Here is a 22553-nt window from a genome sequence, read left to right on the forward strand (position 1 = left end):
GTTTTGAGCCTAAACTCTAGACATTTACTCAAGCATTTATCACAGCATTCAGGACTAACCCTGATGAGTTTCATGCGTGGATGGTAAGCCTCGTGGAACCCATCCTGTACAAATGCATACTTACATCCCCAAACATTTCTTCCCTCCCACAAGCTTGCATTTGTGACTTTTAGTATCTTGTTTAAAGCCTTACGAGAGTAAGGATCATAGGCTCTTCCTTGGCACTGGTATATCCCAGTCACATTATACCTTCGTGGTATTGCATTGACTCCTGTTATGGATAAGGTAATTACTACAATAGTTACAACTTTCCACATAATGTCCAAAATAACTCTTAGTCCATTTATTCGTTGTTCCGAGTGGGCTTCAGCTTCAGTTCGTTATCGCCTGGTGTGGCTTTCTAAATTCCTTCTGGGGCTTTCTTCACTCGGGAGTGATGGATCCAGGCCTTCTGTTCTTGGATCTTGATTGCAGTGAAGGTAGTGAGGAGCACCTGGAATGGTCCTTCCCACTGTGGTTCTAAGGTTTTTTCTGCAAAAGACTTAACATACACCTAATCCCCAGGTTGTACAATTATGTACTGGCCCATCCAGTTCTCTGTTTTGAGTTCCAGCCACATATTTCTCAATTTCTCTAAGTTGTTTATTTAGGGCCACCATATATCCATGTAGGGTTTCTTCCCCTACTTGAATGGATGCTGTTCCCTCTTGAACTGCATATGGCCTTCCATACAATATTTCAAAAGGGCTTAGTTTCTCTTTTGCTCTTAGTTTTGTCCGAATTCGCAACAAGGCCAATGGGAGAGCCTGAGGCCAGGGCAAATTTGCTTCTTGCCCCAATCTTACAATTTGTTGTTTAATCAAATGGTTCATCTTTTCTACCTGGCCACTAGATTGAGGGTGGTATGGGGTGTGCAATTCCCAGTCTATTCCCAGGTGGTGACTTATTTGCTGCACAATTTTCGAAATAAAGTGTGGTCCCCTATCTGAGGATATGGTGGCTGGAACTCCAAATCGTGGTATTATTTCTTGCAACAGTGCTTTGGTCACCTCTCGGGCCTCAGCTGTCCTGGCAGGAAAGGCTTCTGGCCATCCTGAAAAGGTATCAGTTAACACCAATAGGTAACGATACCCTCCCTTCCTGGGCAGTTCGGTAAAATCAATTTGTCATTGTTGCCCAGGTCCACAGCCTTTCCCAATTTGTCCCACTTTAGGCTTTGGGGTATTATTAGGGTTAGCTTGGAGGCAAAGACTACACTGACGAGTTACTTGTATCACTGTGCCCTGCAATTTCCTGGCCATGGTTCTTTCTTTCAAATGGGTATACAGGGCATCTATTCCCCAGTGTGTTTTCTCATGTTCCCTCTGTACTAATGACCACAACAAATAGGAGGGTACTACAAGTTTCCCTTCTTCTGTTACAGCCCATCCTTCCTGGTTATAGCTTGCCTTTTCTACCTTGATAAGTTTCTTATCTTTCTTATTGTACACTGGCTTACCTTCAATAGAAACTTTTCCATCTGGAATCAATGCTGCCTCAACAGCCTTATCAGGTACCTCACCTTTTGCTGCTTCTTTTGCCTCTCTGTCCGCCAGCATATTCCCTTCTTCCAATTCAGAGCTCACTTTTTGGTGTGCCTTTATGTGCATTACGGCTACTCTCTCAGGTAGTTGTATGACATCTAATAGCCTCAGTATCTCTTGTGCATGTTTAATACTCTTGCCTTGTGAATTCAGCAGTCCTCTTTCCTTCCAGATGGCTCCGTGAGCATGAACCACTCCGAATGCATACCTTGAGTCCGTGTAGATGTTGATCTCTTTTCCTTTTGCCAGCTCTAGGGCTCGGATTAAGGCAATTATTTCAGCCTTCTGTGCAGATGTATTAGTTGGTAATGGCCCAGACTCTATTACCTCTCTGCTTGTGGTAACTGCATACCCAGCATGCCTTCTTCCACTGATGACATAGCTGCTTCCATCAGTAAACCAGGTCTCAGCATCCTCAAACGGGGTGTCCTTCAGATCTGGGCGGCTCAAGTAGGTGGCTTCAATGGTCTCCAGGCAGTCATGGATCACTGGTTCTCCCATACACCCGCTGAGGAAGGAAGCTGGGTTCACAATGTTAGTTACCACAATTTCAACATCATCTTGTTCTACCAGTATGGCTTGGTACTTCAGAAATCTCTGTGGGGAGAGCCAATGTCCCCCTTTTGCCTCAAGGACTGCAGACATTGTGTGAGATACTAGCACAGTCATCCTCTGGCCTAGGGTGAATTTGCGTGCTTCTTGGATGTGTATTGCTACTGCTGCAACTGCTCTGAGGCACCCTGGCCATCCTTTAGCTGCTGTGTCCAGTTGCTTGGAAAGATAGGCCACTGCCCTCCGGTACGGGCCTAAGTTCTGTGCTAATATTCCCAAGGCAATCCCCTGCTTCTCATGAGAAAACAGGAAAAATGGTTTACTCACGTTTGGAAGTCCTAGGGCTGGAGCTGACCTAAGGGCTTTCTTTAGTTGGTCGAAGGCTCGGGTTGCATCTTTTGTCCACTGAAGATCTCTGCTCCCTTCCGTGATCAAGGCATACAGAGGTTTAACAAGCAACCCATAGTTATAAATCCACAGTCTGCACCACCCTGTCATGCCTAAAAAGGTTCTTAGTCCTTTCACTGTCTGAGGTTTTGGGGTCTGGCATATTGCTTCCTTGCGATCCTGCCCCAGAGTCCTTTGTCCAGCACTCACTTCAAAACCCAGGTAAAAAACTGTTTGCCCACTATTTGGGCTTTCTTCTGGGATACTCGATACCCCTGCAGGCCTAGAAAGTTTAGGAGGCTTACCGTCCAGTCCACGCATGTCTCCTGGGTCCGGGTGGCTATTAAGAGATCATCCACATACTGGAGTAACTGTCCCTCTCCTGGTGGAGGTTCCCAGGACTCTAAATCCTTGGCAAGCTGTTCCCCAAATATAGTGGGGGAGTTCTTGTACCCCTGCGGTAACACACACCATGCGAGCTGAGTTTTTCTTCCAGTTTTAGGGCTTTCCCGCTCGAATGCAAAAATTTTCTGGCTGGCTTCATGGAGAGGGAGGCAAAAGAAAGCATCCTTTAGATCTAGAACAGTAAACCAAGTTAGTTCAGGTGTTAAACGGGTTAACAAGGTGTAGGGATTGGCAACCACTGGATACAAGTCTTCAGTTACCTTGTTAACAGCCCTTAAATCTTGTACTAATCTGTATGACCCATCAGGTTTCTTTACTGGCAGAATAGGAGTATTAAAATCAAATTGACACTCTCTCAGTAGTCCTAGCTGCAGAAAGTTCTCAATAATTGGGCTAACCCCTTCTATATCTTCTTTCTTTAGGGGTATTGTTTAACTCTTACTGGCTGTCCTCCCTCTTTAAGCCTGATTTGCACTGGGAGTGCATTCTTTGCTCTTCCTGGTATATTGGAGGCCCACACTCCTGGAAATACTTGATCCATTATTTTCCTAAAATTTTCCTTTTCACTTGCCACTTCAATTTCTTTGGTTATTAGCATTAAGCTTAACAGTTCTACATATTGTTGATCCTTTACCTCCAAACTAATTTCCCCATTTTTGAATATTATTCTTGCTTCCAGCTGCTCTAGCAAATCTCTGCCCAAAAGTGCAGATGGAGCATTAGGCATGTATAAAAATCGATGGATGCCCCACTGTTCTCCCAATTTATACTTCAATGGTTTACAAAAATAAGCTCTTTCAGATTGGCCAGTTGCCCCCTTTACCATAATATAGTCATTGGTTACAGGTATTAGGGCCTTATTCAACACTGAAAATGTTGCCCCTGTATCTATCAAAAAGTTCACTTCTTTTTCTTTGTTCCCCAGTTTAACTATAACCAGAGGGTCCCCTAGGATAGGGCCCTCCGGTCCCCTTCAGTCCTCTTTTACATGAGCAACTACTTTTTCCCTTTTCTGATCACCTTTTCTATGTTCATTACCCTTTCTTAATTCTGGGCACTGGTTTTTCCAGTGACCAAATTTCTTACAAAATGCACATTGATCTTTTCCTAGTCAGGGTGATCCTTGTTTTGGTGGACCTTGCCCATGTTTCCCTTTTTCTCCTTCTTTTACTACTGCTGCTAGTTTCTTCATCCCTTGTTTATACCCTTCTTCCCGGTTACTAAAAACTCTCCAGGCCTCATCTAAGAAAGTTTCTAAATTCCGGCTGTTTGGGCCCCGGATCTTCTGGAGTTTCCGCCTGATATCTCCTGTGGATTGTCCTAAAAATAAATTTATTAATTGCTGCGTTCCTTCATCAGATCCAGGATCCAGGGTGGTGTGTCGGCGCATTGCGTCTCGCAGGTGATTTAGAAATTCAGAAGGTGTTTGAGAGGGGCTCTGTTTGATAGCATATAAGGCTGACCAGTTTATGGTTTTGGGGATTGCTCTTTCTAGCCCTTTTACTATTAGTTCTTGGTATCCCTTTAACCACCCTAACTCCTCATCATCATTAGGATCCCAACCTGGGTCTTGAAGGGGAAATACATCTTTAACATCCTCCTGTGTTGTCCTACAATCATCTTCAGCCAGATCCCCAGCTACTTTCAAAACTAATTGTTTCTCAGTTTCTGTTAAGGCATCAAGTAGCAGTTGCAGATCTGCCCAGTCAGGTGAATGCTGCTTAACCATAAACTTCATTTTCTTAGCAACCCCTATAGGATCACTTTGATAGCCCTTAGCAATCCTTTCCCAAATTTCTAAATCAATTGAGGAAAAGGGAACTTTAATCAGTTTTGTTTCCCCATCAGAGGTTATTGCTTGTCTTAGAGGTGCTTGTACGACAATTCTAGTTTGTTTTTGGGTCCTTGATGCTATAGGTCCTCGTGAGGGAATCTTAGGACCTGGTGGGAGGGGTTCAGGTTCATCCCACTCACTGTCACTGCTAGGCAGTGGTGGATCCCGGGGTTTAGGAGTGGGTGGACAAACCCCTACCTCAATTGCTGTCCTCCCAAAGGAAGATGAAGCTAAAGATGAAGTGGAGGGGGTTGGAGTCAATGATGGTTCTGAATTTGCGTCCCCCACCACCCTCCTCCTTTCCTGCCTCCTAGGGGGTGGCTTAAGTATGTCTTCTGTCTCTTGTTCCAAAGCCTCTGCTTGGTATACTTTGTCAGGATGGGTGCACCTCTGATTTATCGAGCAGGTACTACAACACCGTTTGGGCTTCCCTTTAGTAGCTTTATTATCCTTTTCAAGGGCTAATACTAAAGGATCAGATGGTGACCTCATTCCACAATCCCTTTGCCACTCGGGATGATTCCTGAGAGTGAAAAACATATCAGCATAAGCTACTTCTTGCCACTTTTGTTCATGCCGAAGGAAAGGCATCAATTGTAATAACGTCTCATAGTCCAGTGTACCGTTTACTGGCCACTTCACACCTTCATCAAGTTTATATAACGGCCACCATTGTGTACAAAGCTTAGCAAGCTCCCTCTTAGTTTCGGTACCACCACAGCCCACCAGTTCCTTCCAGTGTGTTAAGATACACCCTAAAGGGCTTCCTCTGGGAATCTCTTTGCTCTCATTTGCCCCCATGTTTAGAATCCCTTTTGGTCCAAGATGTTACAAAAGACAAAGTAGACTACTTCAATTGCGCTTCTCAGCACCAAAAATTTCTCGGCTATTTCTGCTAGCTCTGGGCATAAGTTCTGGGCTCTCTGCTTTCTGCACACAATCAAAGCCTTTTCTTAGAGAGACCCGACTCCAAACACCAACCGTTTTAGGCTCGCAAAGAAAATAGCCAGGGGTCCCTCACGACCCCAAACACACTCCACCAGAAGTTTCAACAAGGTCTCGCCGAAAAATCCTACGGATTTCGGCTGGGACACCACCCACAAATCCCTCCGTGAGAAGGAGGTGGGGGGGTAACCCTGATCCCACGCTGCCTCTCCACTCTGTGGTTAGGACCACCAGGACTTTAGAATATTGCCACACACTCTAGCAACTGCAAGCCTCACAAACAAGCAAAACCTTTTTCCCTTTAACTAAAACACTCACTCGCTAAAAGAATTTCTTAGGGTTTTACAGGGAGTTTAGAGACACGGCCCGAGGCTGCAGAGCCTGGATTCCCCCGCGGTTACCAGGGAAACAGATCACCCCCTCCCAATTCCTGGGGCTGGCTCAGGTTTCAAACCTCCTTATGCCGCTTGCTCCTTTTAGTTCAAAAATAAACAATTTAAACTTACACAAATGTTTTTTTGTTTGTTGTTTTGTTTTTTTGTTTTGTTTTGGTGTTTTGTTTTGTTTTGTTTTCCCCCCACCTAACAAAACGTCAGCAAAATCTTGTTGCCAAAAGCACTCGCTGTTCAAGCTCACACAGAGTCTAATTCCCCTCCAGCACACAATCTGGATACAACACAAACACTTTAAATCCTTCCGTCCTGCAAACAGAGGTATCCCTCCACTGATCAGCCGGGGAATTCAAAAGGCTTTTACAACTTCAAGCTTGCAAAACTCCTAAAACCATTTACACACGTTACTAACACACTCCAAAATCACACAAATCAAAACGCTTACACAAACTCCCACAGACCACGATACATACGGTGCACCAATAATTCTTCCACACCTGAAGACACAAGCACACAAAACCACGAGACCACAGAACAAGGATCCGTTCACACCACGCACACTCCGTGCACTCAGGGCCGCAATCGGGATTTTCCGCGACCCACAACGGGACCCTTCGCGTCCCAGCACGGGCTCGCCACACGGATTACGGATTGTCAAGGTACCTTTGAACCACAAACTGTAACCGGAGCCACCACTGCTCCTAATACACGACATCAACAATGGTTATTTCACTGCCGCCGCTGCCCCATCACGAGACACGGACTACCAAGTCATCTTTAAATTGCAAGATGACATAACAAAAAACCGGTTACCGCTGTCCCCACTACGGGACACGGACTACCAAACCACTGATACCAAGCTCCGCAGAGCTGTCACAACTTTTACAAACAAACGCAAGAGGCGTATGTTGTGCACGAGACGTCTCTCAGTGTCTTACCAACCGCCTACACCAAGGCACCTATTTTCAAATATAAACATACCTTTTGTCCGTAGTTCCAGCAGGTTCTGGTCTTTCCCCGGGTGGTCAGTGGGAACGCAGGAGCCCTCTTCCCAGAAAATTCCGGGTGGGCGCCAAGAGGGGTCCTGGACCCCGCTGGCCCCAGGGCCAGAGAGAGCAGTCTCCTGGCTGGCTGGCCAAAATGATTTATTAAAGAAATATGGGTATTGATCTAGTATCGATACCCAACTGTGACAGACAAAAACTCTCTCACGGTTTAAAGTTAGAACGTGGATGTTTATTACGGCCGGGCAGCACGCGGGATATTTCCCTAATTCGCGCTGCAAAATTCACAGGTAATTACAAAGCCTTTTATTTACAAAAGTGTTGAATATCCAAAATACAAATGCATATTCATACCCCTGTCACCTCCCATTCCTCGCTTGGTATGCTAATTGGCAAAAAGGCTATTAAGCATGCATACTTTGTTTCTTAAAATGAGTCGGGGGGTCTATTCTGGGGAGGGGTCACCCAAAATGAGGAAGTAAGATGAGTCTTCCTCGTCCTGACCTTTCTACCTTTTCAATGCATTCATGACAAGTGATTCCTTGGTAGAACTTACAGTTTCCTGTGTTCAATGGGTCCTTTAAGCAGGAAATCTGCAGCTATCTTATGTCCTATTGACCACATTTTGTTTTTCATTACAAGCACAACTACATAAACATAAACCTGACAAGAAATAAGTTACAAAATCCGGGGCAGCTTATCTAAGATCTGGCTTCTGTTAACTGTGAACAAAGATTACATATCTATTTCAGCTAGTTCAGCAACTCCCTCAAAATTAACGTCTCAAAGGAACCCCTTTTTTGGGGTCCCTTTGAGGAACAAAGCCAAACGGCCCCTCTGACGCTGCTGGAAAATTGCAAAGTCCAGGCCCCGGTGGGCCACAGGTGCAAACACCCCCCCGGTACTCCCCTGGGTCTTTTCAGTCCAGAGCAGGTTTAAACAGTCCCAAGAAAAAAAAACACAGGGGAAAAAAAGGGGAAAAAAAACCAGTCCAGTGAACTTCTCTGCCCTAGCTACCTAAAACTAACTAAAAATAAAAAGATCTGTGTCCTCCAGTCTCTCTTAGCCTCAGCCAAACACCCAGCCTCGAGAAAAGTTTGTAGGAACCAGGCAGTTTTCTCAAAACAAACTCCACCCTGCTTCTTGCTCCTCCTTTGCTCCTAGATCCAGTCTTAAAGGCACAGAATTCAATCTCCAGCACAAACAGAACAGAGGATTGGGGATACCAGCACCATAAAGTCACCCTAGGACAATGTGTTTTAAAAAGAACCCTGTGAATCCAAACCCATCACCTCCAGGGATCCCTGGAAGAGGAAACACTGCCGGGGATTGCTGGCAAATGGATTTTCTGAGCCACCACGCCAACAAGGGTTCAGGGATCTCCTGGTGTTGGTGGATCCCTGTTTTGGGCTCCAGAACTTCTCCTGCTGCCCCAACAAGGCCGGGGAAGTCACGCAGGCACTCCCCAGGAGATCATGGCCAGGCTCGGGGTGCCCGCAGGGATGTCATCTGATAGGGGACCCCATGTGGTGTCTGAGGTGTGACAGCAACTGCGTGAGCAGTGGGGAGTGGGGCTGGGGGGCTCGGGGGGATATGGGACACTGGGGTTGGGGTCATGGAGGGTGAGAAATCAGAGAGAAAATAGAAAGTTTCAGTTCCTCAGAAAGTTCTGCATAGAGCCTAAAAACAAACAGGCAGAAGCCTGAAAAGGATGTAAAAGTTTGGACACAGCAGGGCAAATGCGGCTGGATCCCGTGGAGAAACAGATAAAGGGAACTCCAATGAAGGTGTTTTGACAAGTTCTGGATCACAGAAGGAGCTGCGTCTGCAGCAAGCAGAAGTTCAACAGGAAGTCATTGTGGAGGCCGAGGCACTCTAAGAAAACCACACGCAGAGACCCCACTTTGTTTCCTCTCTGGGACAACAGAAATTATTTCCTTAGAGAGGCAGAGCCATGCAAATTATTTCCGGGAAAAGTGCTGTTTCTGTGTCAAATTGGAGCCCCACCAAAATGAATATTTATGACTCTGGTAGATAAATACCCAGTGGCAAAGCCTCCCCTGGACCCACAGGACCAGCAGAGATCCGCAGTGAGTGTGAGCTGATAAAGAATTGCAGTTTGTGATCCCTGCAGTTCTGTCAGGGAGTTCACTCCGGCCCGTTCCGGTACCAGGGGCTGGGGAGCACTGGGGACACTTGATGGGGACAGGGGACGGTGGCATTTGGATTGCACTCCAGGGGGGACACGGGGGGAGTTGCAGCACTGGGACTGGGGTTGTGGGGAGCTCTGGGTGAAATTGAGGGGACACGGGATGGTGGGAGTGGGGTCATGGGGGGGGCTGGGAGACACTGGGGGTAGGGGATGGTGCCTGGATTTGGGTTGAGGTCCTGGGGCAACACTGAAGAAATTGGGGACTGGGTGTGGGATTGGGGTGTGGGGATGGGCTGAGGGGAACACCGGGAGGTTCAGGGAGTGACTCCAGGATGTGGGTCAGGGTTCGGGTGGGGGGGGGTTCGGGGAATTGTAATCATGGGAGTAGGTTTGGGATTCTGGGGGGGCAGGAGGACATGGTACTGTGGGATTGGGGGCCCTGGGGGATTGGGGGACATTGGGGAGGCACAAGTAACCGCAAAACTGGGGATCAGGGACCCCAGACATGTCCAGAGGTCTTCTGGCCAGGAGTGCCTCCCTTCCCACTGGGCTGACCCCACTCCCCTCCCAGTCCCTCCCTGAGGAAACCTCCCTGTGTCATCTCAGTGTCACCTCAGTGTCCTCCTGTGTCCCCTCAGTGTGTCCCCTCTGTGTCCCCCAGTGTCCCACACTCTCCCGGTGGCCTCTCCTCTCCATGGCCCCCCTGGCTCACACCCTGGCACTGCTGGCAATGACCTTGGCCACTGCAGCCATTGATGAGAAGCAGATGGACATGGCCCCAAACTCCTTCGATGACCAGTACTGGGGCTGCGGCCCTGACATGACCGCGGCGTTGCCGGCCCTCAACCGCTCCGAGTTCCAGAAGAATCCTGTGTTTGCCGATGCCTGGCTTAAGGCCGTGGCTGAGTGGCAGAAGCAGGGCTCTCGTGTGTCCCCTCTGTCATCCCCAGCCCAGGCCATCGCTGTCATGGCCTACTCAATGAAGTATGTGTACAGGCCGTTCAATGAGGCCGTGCGCCAGGCCGGGAGCTCCCCTCAGGAATACCGGGACAACTTCCACTTCAAAACGTTGCATTTCCTGCTGACCCAGGCCCTGGTGAAGCTGAGGGAGGATCAGAATGCGCAGTGTCGCAACGTGTTCCGGGGTGTGCATGACATACGCTTCATGGCACGGCGTGGCCAGAGGGTCCGGTTTGGTCATTTCACATCGACGTCGCTGAGCAATGATGTCGCCAGACGCTATGGGACAGACACAGTATTCCAGGTGTACACATGTCATGGTGTGGATATCCAGGCTTTTTCCTACGATCAAGGTAACCAGGAGGTGCTGATCCCGCCATACTGAAACCTTTGAAGGTCACCAGTTTCACCCGGAAAGGGGACAAGGCAGAGATCGAGCTCAGCTCCACCGGGACCTACAGCAAATACAACTGTGCGTGGCTGCAAGGTGACACCACAGGGGACAGCCTGGGGGATGAGGACACCCGCCGTGGCCATGGGGCCACTCATGGTAAGGCACAGGGGACACAGTGACACTCACTGGAGCTGGAGACAGTGAGGGAGGTACCAACTATGTGTGGGGGGACAAGGACACCCAGTGCTGGGGACACCAAGTACAGGGACAGGCATTACTGGCATGGGGACAAGAATTCCCCAGGGACTGGGCATAGGGATGGGGACCCCCACATCTGGGAGGGGACAGGGACACCCCTGCCAAAGGAGGACAGGGACAGCGAGAGAGACAGGGAGAGGGAGAGGGAGAGGGAGAGGGAGAGGGACAGGGACAGGGACAGGGACAGGGACAGGGACAGGGACAGGGACAGGGACAGGGACGCCACCGTTCTGACCCTTTCCCTCTCTGTCAAAGGCAGTGCTGAGGGGACAGGCCCTCTGTACTGGACGTGGGTGGGTTGGGACCCCCATGGCTCACCCTGAACCCCTGTCACCCCTTGTCACCGCCATGTCACCCCATGATTCCCCCTGACCTCTGTCACCCCTAAGTCCATCATGACTCCTCTGGCCTCCCTGGCCCCTCTCCCCCCCCATAACCCCAACACACTGTCACCTGTCGCCTCATGTCCCCCATCTCTCCTGTCACCCCTAACTCTCCATTATGGCCCTTCCCAACCCCCTCACTCCCCCCACGGTCCCCCTGACACCCCTCTTTTTCCCCCAGGTGGGAGCGTCCCCTTGGCCCCCTTCCACCGTGCAGGCCTCGTCCTGCCACCACAGCCCAGGCAGTGGCCACCGGGATCCTCTGAGCCACGAGGCCACCAACGTCACTGCCGTCACTGTGGCCACTGTGGCCAACATCATCACCAAGACTCCTTGAGCCACAAGGCTGCCACAGCCACTGCAACCACTGTGGCCACCAAGGCCATTGTGCAAAGCAATTCAATTAAAAGTTTGTACAAAACAATTCCAATAAAGAATTCTGGCAGAATCCAGTGCCATGCCCGGCTGAGGGGGACCTGCTGGAGCAGCTCTCGGGAAGGACCTGGGGGTGCTGGTGGGTGACCACTGGAGCTGGATGTGTGTCCTGGGGCCAGGAGAGATCCAGGGGGCATCGGGAGGAGAAGGGGCTGAGAGGTCAGGGAGTGATCGTGCCCAGCTCTGTCCTGCATGGTGAGCAACATTGGGAGTGCCATGTCCAGCTCTGTTCAATACGGTGTCCAGCTCTGTCAAGTGCAATGTCCAACTCTTTCCAGTGCAATGTCCAGCTCTGCCCAGGGGCATGTCCAGTTCTGGGCTGCTCTGGATCCAACTCTGTGCTCAGGGATGGTGCTGCATGAGCTGGGAGCTTGGCCCAGGTGCCCACTCTGGGTCCTTCCAGCCTGTCCCACTCTGGGATTTGGGGATTCTGGGAGTTGTGGTTTGGGAATTGCCCACCGGAGGGCAGCAGTGAGCAGGGTTAAACAGCAGCACTGGGCCGCTCCCCCAGCTGCAGTTCCGGGTGCCGCCAGCAGGCGGCAGCACCCAACACACTCCATCCCAGCTCCGGGGCTCTGCAATGGTGTGGGATGGAGCGACCTTAAAGCCCGTGCGGTGCCAGCCCTGCCATGGGCAGGGACATCTTCCCCTGGGCCAGGCTGCTCCAGGCCCCCCAACCTGGCCTTGGACACGGACAGGGACCGGGCAGCCACAGCTTCTCTGGGCAACCTGTGCCAGGGCCTCACTGCCCTCACAGGGGAGGATTCTTCTCAATATCCCATCTCAGTCTCTCAGTGGCTTCCTTTGGATTGGCTCCAGCAGCTCCACATCCTCTCTGTGCTGAGGCCCAGAGCTGGCAGAGGGATCCGAGTGGGAATGTCTCATGCTGGGAAGGGCTCAGCGCTTGCCCCACTGCCATCCCAGAACCAACAGCCCACACGGAGCACGCCAAGGGCTCCAGTGGCTCGCTCTCTTTCTCCAAAGAGGAAACACTCCTGCCCAACAGCAGCGCAGCAAAGCTTTCAGCCGACCGGCAAGGCGCGGTGTTCTGAGCCCTCAACAGCCAAGATGGCTCCCTTGTGGCCGGCGTCATTTCCGGTTCTGGATGTGCAGGAACTGGAAGAGGCCGGATCAGAGGAGCGGGGCCCTGTTCTAGGGAGGGACTTCCCGATGAACGGGGAGGATCCCGATGGAAGGGTGCAACCCCTCACAGCAGACAGACCTGACACAAAGGTGGGAAACAAGGACAGCGGGAATGAACCCAAAATGGCGGTTCCCCTTGAGGGGCGGACACCATTTTGTGTGGAGTCGGGAAGAGGGATAGGATGGGAAGATGGTGGAACATGGGTGAGGAGAGAACTCAGGATGAGTTGCGCGGCCCCACCCTGAGAAGGGGACAGGAGGGGACGGGAGATGGCAGAAGGTCGGTAGCGCTTCTGTGCCCTTTGGCGGGTTCCATCTTCTGACAATCCCTGAAGGGACAAAGGGTTAGGAATGCAGGGGCAGGATATACAAACTGGGAAAGAGAACTTCAGCTTGGGATATTTAAAAGGGCCCCATAAAGTAAAAAGAAGAAGGGGTAAAAACTTAATTAAGAAACTAAACTTTCCATATGAAATGATTCCCCATTTAAAATTACAACTTCCCCAACCCACACGTTCACGTCTCCTTTCAGCCTGGGAGATTGCACTCCCCACAGCTGTCCCTGATGGAAAGGGGTCACCCACTCACAAGACACTAAAATGTAAAACAAAAAAAAATGCCTGGATCCCGGGCAGCTTCCCCACCAACTTCAACTCAGGAACTCTGGCAGGTCCAAGCTGTCCAGAAGGTGTCTTGTGGGGTCGTCAGCACCGAGTCAGTCCTCGATCCCCTTGGAGAGTGTCGGCTCTGCCGTCAGCAAGAAGCTTAATAAAACTTAAGTCCTGCTTCAGAGTTCTGTCCAGTGCCGTGTCCAGCTCTGGACAGTGCTGTGTCCAGCTATGGGCTCCTCAGGACAGGAGGGCCGGGGAGGTCCTGGAGCAGGTCCAGCAGAGGCTGTGAGGATGATGAAGGGACTGGAGCGTCTCTCTCACCAGGCAAGGCTGCAGGGGCTGGGGCTCTTCAGCCTCAAGAGGAGACACAGCTGACCAGGGTCCTCATCCCTGTGTATATGATGCCTTAGGATTTTGCTTTTATCTTTTTCAGATCCTGCACTGCTTTAGTGTGTAATTGTAAAACTCCATCGCCTGTCAGCTTCTGTTCTCCCATTCTATTCAGACAAAACAATTCCTCTTTAGGCCTGAAACATATAAATAAAAGTGAATTGAGGTGTTTGCAAACCTGGGGGAATATGACTTCATTACCTGAAGCTGCAATTGGAGGCATCACCCCTGATGTATAAACAGACCAAACCGATAACTGAGTGAAAAACTCGTGGCCATCGTTCATCTTGGGTGCAGCCTCTCGGAGGCTTCTGCCTGCCCAAGGTGTGTCTATTGGCAGCTTGGAGCTAATCCCCGCTTTTATTCTGGTAATCGTGCCTGGCCTCTGTTCCAGCTAGCCACTGCAAGGCATCCTAGAAACAGACAAATAGACTGCACCTTCCCGCTGCCTCAGCCAGTGGGGAAAGGAAGAGGGGAATGTGCAGCCGGGAGTTTGTGATAAAACGAGGCTGCGTCCTCCGAAACCTCGAGAGAGAAAGCCCACGGGGGAATGGCTGTGGAAACTCTGTTCCTTTATACGAATAAAGTTTCAAGGCTGTTTTGTGGACACTTGGCTTTCCATAGCTTGGCTTTTCCCCACATGCTGAAGGTGCTGGGTAGGGCTTAAAGAGTGACTTAAAGAATGATAAAAGGATATAAAAGCATTTACACAGGATGATAAATGCAGCTGGAACCCATGGAGAGAGAGATAAAATGAGCTCCAGCATGGTTTTTGACAAGTGTTGTAACTGAAGGAGCAGCGCCTGTCGAAAGTGAAAGTCTGAGTTGAGGTCTCCTGAGATATTTTGGCTCTCAGCAGAAATGACGCCTCAGATGCCTCTTTAGGAACTCTCCAGGATGACAAGAGGATTTCCGGAGAGAGAGACGGAGCCATGCAAATTATTTATGGAGAAAGTGATGGGTGTGTGGCAGCGAAGAAGCCCATTTGAACGACGGTGTAGAGTTAGGACGGATTGATTCCGTGTGGCAAAGCCCCCCCTGGCCTGCAGGAGCAGGAGAGATCCGCAGTGAGTGTGAGCTGGTAAAGAATTGCGGCTTTGTGATCACTCCAGTTGTGTCAGGGAGTTGGGCCGATCTGGGTATCAGGGGCTGGGGGGACACTGGGGACACTTGGGGTGGGGGACAGGGGAAAATGGCATCAGGACTGGGGCCACGGGGGGCACTGGGGGGGAGCCTGGGGTGAATGTGAGGTGGGATTGCAGTCCTGGGGGAAGGTGGGGGGCACTGGGGAGATGGGAGTGGGGCTCACGGGGCTCTGGGGGGCAGCAGGGGGGCTGGCAGTGTGACTGGGGCCATGGGAGGGCTGGGGGACACTGCAGGGGGCAGGGGGTGATCCCCGGAATTGGGTTGGGGTCCTGGGGTCTATCATTTCCAACAGCCCCAAAGGGGACACGGGACTGGGAGTGGGATTGGGGTCTGAGGGTGGGCTGTGGGGGACACTGGGGGGTCAGGGACTGACCAGGGCGTTGGAGTCCTGGGGGGGCCTGAGGGGACACTGAGGAAATGACACAAGATTGTGGGTGTGGGACTGGGGTTCCAAGGGGGGCTGGAGGACACTGGGGTATCCAGGAGTGACCCCAGGATTGGGGATCAGGGAACCAGCATGTGTCCAGGGGTCTCTTGGCCAAGAATGCCTCCCTTCCCCTTGGGCTGACCCCACTCCCCTCCTCAGTCCCGCCATGAGGAACCCTCCCTGTGTAACCTCTGTGTCCCCTCTGTGTCCCCCAGTGTCCCACACTCTTCCTGGTGGCCTCTCCCCTCCATGGCCCCCCTGGCTCACACCCTGGCACTGCTGGCAATGACCTTGGCCACTGCAGCCATTGATGAGGAGCGGATGGACATGGCCCCGAACTCCTTCGATGACCAGTACCTGGGCTGTGGCCCTGCCATGACCGCGGCGTTGCCGGCCCTCAACCGCTCCGAGTTCCAGAAGAATCCTGTGTTTGCCGAGGTTTGGCTTAAGGCTATGGCTGAGTGGAAGGACCGGGGGTCCCGTGTGTCCCCTCTATCGTCCCCAGCCCAGGCCATTGCTCTCAGGGCCTACACCATGGAGGAGATGCGCTTGTACCAGCAGTTCAACGCAGCCGTGTCTGAGGCTGGAAGTAGCAGCTGGAAGTACCGGAACGAATTCCACTTCAAATCGCTGCATTTCCTGCTGACCCAGGCCCTCCAGAAGCTGAGACGCCCAAACCAGTGTTATGATGTGCGCCAGGGGTTCAGGAACGCCCGGTTCAAGGTGAAGAAACACAACAAAGTCCGCTTTGATCACTTTGCATCATCGTCCATGGATATAAAGGTGGCCTGGAAATTTGGGCATGGCACTATATTCAAGGTGAACACGTGCCACGGCGTGGACATCCAGGGGTTCACCACCTTTCCAGAGGAGGAGGAGGTGCTGATCCCACCCTTTGAGACATTCAAGGTCACCGATGTGCGCAAGATAGGAAACACGATGGTTATTGAGCTTCAATCCACGGGGAACGCCAGCAACTACAACTGCGAGTGGCTGAAAGGTGACATCATGGGGACAACCTGGAGGGGTCAGGGACACTGAGTGAGGGTTGGGGACAAGGACACACGGTGCTGGGGACACCCATGGGCAGGAGGGGACAGTGGGTGGGAGACAGGACAGCCATTGCTGGGCACAGGGGATGGGGACACCCAGTGCCAGGTGAGGGGGACAGGGACATCCAGTGCTGGGGACACCCACTGGGGTTGGGGGGACTTGGCCACCCATGGCTGGGTACAGGGGACAGGGACCTCCTTCTGGCCCCTCTGACCCCCACATCCTCAGGGCTCCTCCCTCACCCCTGTCCCTTTCCTCCATTGTCCCCCTGACCTCCCTCTTTGTGTCCCCAGGTGGGAGCCTCCCAGGAACTCTCCCCACCTCGGGGGGCTTCTCCTGGCCACCGTGGCCATGGCAGTGGTCACCGGAACCATCTGAGCCACGAGGCCACCGAGGTTGCTGTGGTTTTGGAGTCCACTGTGGCCACCATGCCCACAAATGCCACCAGGACCTGCAGAGAAATGAGGTCACCAAGGCTACTGAGGTTTGTTGTTGTAAGAGAAACAAAAGAAGTGGCCAAGCTCAGGGGAGGAGGGCATCTGGTTGCATTTCTCTCATCTGGTGAGACAGAAACTTTAAAGAATTAAGAATTTTAGAGCGGTTATGATTTTAGTTAGTGATAAGCTTTTCTGAAATTAGCTAAAGTAGACATGTAGGCTTTGCTGAAATTAAAGGTTCGTAATTAACTGAGAGAAACTGAGTTTGGGATCACTCTTCTGTGTTAGAATAACTGATGACTTGTCAACTTTATGTTTTGTTAGCTGTGTTTATAATGAAGAATACAGAACCTGATCAATAGCTTTTAGGAACATAAGGCAATTGTAGGCCTCCTCTGCCCCGAAACCCATTGAACAGTCACGAAGACAGGAAATAGGAGTCCTACCAAGCGTTCATTTCTCATGTTTGCATTGACATGGTAGAATGGTTAGAATGAGGAAGACTTCCTTACTTCCTCATTTTGGGGACCCCTCCCCATGAAAAGGAGCACCGACCCATTGCAAAGAACAAACGACGCATGCTTCATTGCCTTTTAGCTAATTACCATAAGAAGAGGGGAATGGGATGTACCATGGTTATGAATATGCATTTGTGTTTGGGGCGTTCAATGCTTTTGTAAATAAAAGGACTCTGTGATCACCTGTAAATTGCGGTGTGTATTTGGGAGCTATCCTGCACACTGTCCGGCGTTGTCATAAACATACACTTTCTAACTTTCAACTGTGAGAGAGTTTTTGTCCGTCACAGTTGGGTATCGAAACTAGATCAATACCCATATTTTCTTTCATAAGTCACTGGCAGTTTCTCTCCAATGGGCAGAGATATTGTGATAACTGGGCTGATAAAAGACAGGGCTGGGGGAGCTGCCGGCGCTCTCTCTCCTTCGGCTTTGGAGGAGGGCGGTTGGAGCTGCTGCTTGGAGAAGGGAATTCACTGCTGCTGCCAGAGCCCAGCCCAGAGCTGCTTCTTCTGCCGTGGGGTGAACTTCTGCTTGTGAGAGCAGCTACTGAAGTGGGATCTCATGAGGATCTACCTCACTAGAAAAGAAGGGCTGTGCTCGGGTGCCCAGCATCCTGAGCGCACGTCTCCCTGCCCTGTTGGGATCCGGGCTGCAGCTGCCCCTTCCCTGCTGCTCCTTCATCACTGCTCCGAGTTTTTACTGCACTGTAGCCCCTCAGCCCCTGCCTGCCGAGACGTCCTGCCGTCCCAGCTTGCTGTTTCCGTGAGTCCTGCTGGGGCACTGGGATTGATTGCCCCAGGCCTCTGTGAAGCGAATCCTCCCTTCCAAACCTTCCCATCTTTCCCAATTAGGGGGGAGATGATTGTTTAGATTTGTGTGTAGATTTGAGCAAATGTGTTTTGTGATGGACTAAGTGATATTAATCCCATAAGATGCTTGAACAGAGATCAGAAGCTGTCTGTGCCAGTGAAGAAGTGAAGAGTGAGAAGATATCTCTGTGCCTTGAGATGAAGAATCCTTTGCCTTCAGAGAACAAAGACCTCCACAAGCAAGGTATGGAGTCGGTATGCTTTACTTGGCACCTGGAGTAGCTCCGTCCAAAGATGTGCACCCCAAAGAGAGCAGGCGCTCTCTTGAAATACACTTAAGTTCAAACATATTAATGAAATTTCAACATTGCCTATACATATTCTAGACTATCCCCACCTACTCTCGCTTCAACATGTTAATCAGCTTCTTTTGGTCTGCGCTTTGCGCATTGTCTCCTGGTGGTCTCCCATATCCCCCTTGAACCTGTCATTTCCCTGCAAAGTTCAGATGTTCAGGTTGTCTGGGTTATGTAAGAGACTTTGTGGGGACCCCATCTTTCCTATTAACCTAAAGTTCATGAGTTCAAACATTCTGGTTCAACCACGAGGGTTCTGTGGCACACTTCATGTCTGCAGAGATATCAAGACCCATTTTGAAGACACAGACAACCATTTCTCCTGAAGACCCCTACCCACTGAGTTGTTTTGCAAAGATATCCCCATCCATCTCCCCTACAAAAGTCCTTCCCTGTGAGGGCAGTGACGCCCTGGCACAGGTTGCCCAGAGAAGCTGAGGCTGCCCGGTCCCTGGCCGTGTCCAAGGCCAGGTTTGGGGGCCTGGAGCAGCCTGGCCCAGGGGAAGATGTCCCTGCCCATGGCAGGGCTGGCACCGCACGGGCTTTAAGGTCGCTCCATCCCAAACCATTGCAGAGCCCCGGAGCTGGGATGGGGCAGGGCGGGCACTGGGCAGCGCTGCCAGCTCGTGCTGCCACCTGCTGGTGGCACCCGGAACTGCAGCTGAGGGCGGGGGCAGGCGCAGTGCCGCTGTTTAACCCCTGCTCGCTGCTGCCCTCCGGTGGGCAATTCCCAAACCACAACTCCCAGAATCCCCAGATCCCCAGAGCGGGACAGGCTGAAGGACCCAGAGTGGGCACCTGGCCCAAGCTCCCAGCTCACGCAGCACCATTCCTGAGCACAGTGATTCGTCCAGGACAGCTAAGAACTGGACATGGCACTGGACAGAGCTGGACACAGCACTCCTGATGTTCCTCACTGTGCAGGACAGAGCTGGGCATGATCACTCCCTGACCTCTCATCCCCTTCTCGTCCCAATGTCCCCTGGATCCGTCCTGGCCCCAGGACACACATCCAGCTCCACTGGTCACCCACCAGCACCCCCAGGTCCTTCCCCAGAGCTGCTCCAGCAGGTCCCCCCCAGCCGGGGATGGCACTGGGGGACTGTCAGAATTCTTTAATAGAATTGTTTTGTACGAATTTTAATAGAGTGGCTTTGCAAAACGGCCTAGGTGGCCACAGTGGTAGCAGTGGGTGTGGCAGCCTTGTTGCTCAGGGAGTCTTGGTGATGATGTTGGCCACAGTGGCCACAAGTGACATCAGTCACATCGGTGACATCGGTGGCATCAATGACATCAGTAACATCAGTAACATCAGAAACATTGGTGGCCTCGTGGCTGAGAGGGCCCTGGTGGCCACTGCCAGTGCTGTGGTGGCCAGGACCGAGTCTTCCGAGGTGGCAAGGGGGTCAAGGGGACGCTTCCACCTGGGGAAAAAGAGGGGCGTCAGGGGGGCCATGGGGGGGATTGAGGGTTTGGGGAGGGTATAATGGGGGATAAGGGGTGACAGGAGAGATGGGGGCCATGAGGTGACAGGTGTGAGGGTGGTGGGGGTATGGGGGGGGTACAGGGGCCAAGGAGGGTCAGAGGGGTCATGATGGGCTTAGGGGTGACAGGGGTCAGGGGGAGTCAGGGGGTGACAGGGAGTGACAGGGAGTGACAGGGGTCCAGGGTGTGCTATGGCGAGCCCAGCCCACCCACATCCAGTGCAGAAGGCCTGGTCCCCACAGCATTGCCTTTGGCAGACAGGGATGGGTCAGAACGGGAGCGTCCCCAGTCCCTGTCTCTGTCCCTAGACTGTCCATGTCCCTGTCCCTGTCCACACCATGTCCCTGTCCCTGTCCATGTCCCTGTCCCTGTCCTCCCTTGGCAGGGGTGTCCCTGTCCCCTCCCAGATGTGGGGGTCCCCATCCCTATGCCCTGTCCCTGGGGCACTCTTGTTGACCCCTGTACTTGGTGTCCCCAGCACTGAGTGTCCTTGTCCCCCCACACACAGTGGGTGCCCCTCTCCCTGTCCCTAGCCCCAGGGAGTGTCCACTGTGTCCCCTTTGCCTTACTGTGGGTGGCCCCATTCCCCCAGGCTGTTCCCTGTGCTGTTGCCTTACAGCCACTCGCAGTTGTATTTGCTGTAGGTCCCGGTGGAGAGGAGCCGGATCCATGTCGTCTTCCCATCCCAGATGACTTGGGTGACCTCAAAGGTTTCGTATGGTGGGATCAGCACCTCCTGCTTCATTGGATACATGGAGAAAGCCCGGATGTCCACGCCTTGGCATGTGACCACCTGGAATATGGTGTCTGTCCCAAATTCCTGAGCAATCTCTTTACGCGGAAACATTGATGTGAAATGACCAAACCGGACCCTCTGGCCACGCTGCGCCTGGAAATGAGTGCCAGGAAACGCCCCAGAACACGTTGCGGCACTGTGTGTTCTGAGCCTGCCCTCAGCTTCTGCAGGGCCTGGGTCAGCAGGAAATGCAACGTTTTGAAGTGGAAGTTCTTTCGGTATTCCTGGGGGGAGCGCCCAGCCCTGCGCACGGCCTCGTTGAACTGCTGGTGCACATCCTTGCTCGAGTAAGCCATGACAGCGATGGCCTGGGCTGGGGACGACAGAGGGGACACACGGAAGCCCCGCTTGCGCCATTCAGCCGCAGCCTTCACCCAGAGCCGGGTGAACAGAGGATTCTTCTGGAACTCGGAGAGTCTGAGGGCCGGCAAGGCCGCGGTCATGGCAGGGCCGCAGCCCCGGTACTGGTCATCGAAGGACTCCCAGGCCATGTCCAGGGGCAATCACATCACTGGCCGCAGCGGCCACGGCCATTGCCAGCAGTGCCAGGGCGTGAGCCAGGGGGGCCATGGAGGGGAGAGGCCACCAGGAGCGTGTGGGACACTGGGTGGACACAGAGGGGACACACTGAGGGGACACACTGAGGGCACACTGAGGGGACACTGTGGCACCCAGGGGTACATGGGAAGGGTTCCCCTATGAGGGACTGAGGAGGGGCACTGGGGTCAGCCCAGGGGTGGGGGGACAGCTCTGCCCAGAAGAACCCTGGACACATCCCAGGATGCTGATCCCCAAATCCTGGGGTCATTCCTGGACTCCCCAAGTGTCCCTCAGACCCCACAGGACCGTGATTCAAATTCTGGGCCTCACTTCCTGTGCCCCCAGCAGTGCCCTCAGTGACCCCAGTCCCACAATGCCCTCCCTGGCCCCCACTTCTGTGTCCCCCCAGGGTTGTTCCTGTGCCCACCAGCCCCATAATTCCTCTCCCAGTCCAGTGTCCCTTCCCCCAGGTGTCACCCCCAGCCCCTCCGCAGTTCCCCAGTCCAAACCCTGGGGTCAATCCCGGACCTTCCCAGTGTTCCCTCAGTGCCCCACCCATTCCCAGTCCCATTCCCAGTCCCATGTTTACCATTCCAGTGTCCCCCCAGTGCTCCCCAGGACCTCAATCCTGCTCCCAGACCCTCTGCAGCCCTCTTGTGATCCCGGGCCCCTCAGGAACCTCTTCCAAAGTCCTAAAGCAATCCTCATCCCACCTCCAATGTCCCCCAAAGCCTTCTCCCAGACCCCAAATTCACTCCCAGGCCTGTGACCCCTTTCACTCAAAGACCCCCAGTGCAAATCCAGGGATCACCCCCCCTGCCCACACAATGTCTCCCCTTGGAGCCCCCCATAGCCCGTCTCCGCAATCCCAGTCCCATGAACCCCCCAGGTGTCCCCAGAGTCCCCTCAGCCCCTGATACCGAGATTGGCCGAACTCCCTGACAGAACTGGAGGGATCACAAAGCCGCAGTTCTTTATCAGCTCTCGCTTGGAGCGGATCTCTCCTGCTCCTGCAGGCCAGGGGAGGCTTCACCACGGGCTATTTATACACCAGAGTCATAAATATTCACTGCAAATAATTTCTTATCTAATACAGAACCAGCAGTTTCTCAGGAATTAATTTGCACGGCTCCGCCTCCTTCTGGAAGTCCTTTT

General features: G+C 52.4%; 1 protein-coding gene and 2 pseudogenes across 1 annotated transcript; 2 read left to right on the forward strand and 1 right to left on the reverse strand.

Moving 5' to 3' along the window:
* The first annotated feature begins 9174 nt into the window (after window positions 1–9174).
* Window positions 9175–11586, forward strand: LOC131378775 (erythroblast NAD(P)(+)--arginine ADP-ribosyltransferase-like; annotated as a pseudogene).
* A 4064-nt stretch (window positions 11587–15650) lies between these two features.
* LOC120766062 (NAD(P)(+)--arginine ADP-ribosyltransferase 2-like) lies at window positions 15651–16832 on the forward strand. The gene is made up of 2 exons (XM_058424252.1): window positions 15651–16390; window positions 16748–16832. Exons 1-2 carry the CDS (start codon window positions 15651–15653, stop codon window positions 16830–16832), a joined length of 825 nt encoding a protein of 274 aa, XP_058280235.1.
* A 3006-nt stretch (window positions 16833–19838) lies between these two features.
* On the reverse strand, window positions 19839–21361 carry LOC120766063 (NAD(P)(+)--arginine ADP-ribosyltransferase 2-like; annotated as a pseudogene).
* Between the last annotated feature and the right edge of the window lie 1192 nt (window positions 21362–22553).

This window comes from Hirundo rustica, assembly GCF_015227805.2.
Source record: "Hirundo rustica isolate bHirRus1 chromosome 1 unlocalized genomic scaffold, bHirRus1.pri.v3 SUPER_1_unloc_2, whole genome shotgun sequence".
In the NCBI taxonomy this organism is placed as follows: domain Eukaryota; kingdom Metazoa; phylum Chordata; class Aves; order Passeriformes; family Hirundinidae; genus Hirundo; species Hirundo rustica.

Excerpts from the sequence above, each read along its gene's own strand:
- LOC120766062 (XM_058424252.1), top strand. The coding sequence starts at position 15,651 with ATGGCCCCCCTGGCTCACACCCTGGCACTGCTGGCAATGACCTTGGCC. Across the intron at positions 16,391-16,747 it reads GCCAGCAACTACAACTGCGA|GTGGGAGCCTCCCAGGAACT; the intron begins GTGGCTGAAAGG and ends TTGTGTCCCCAG.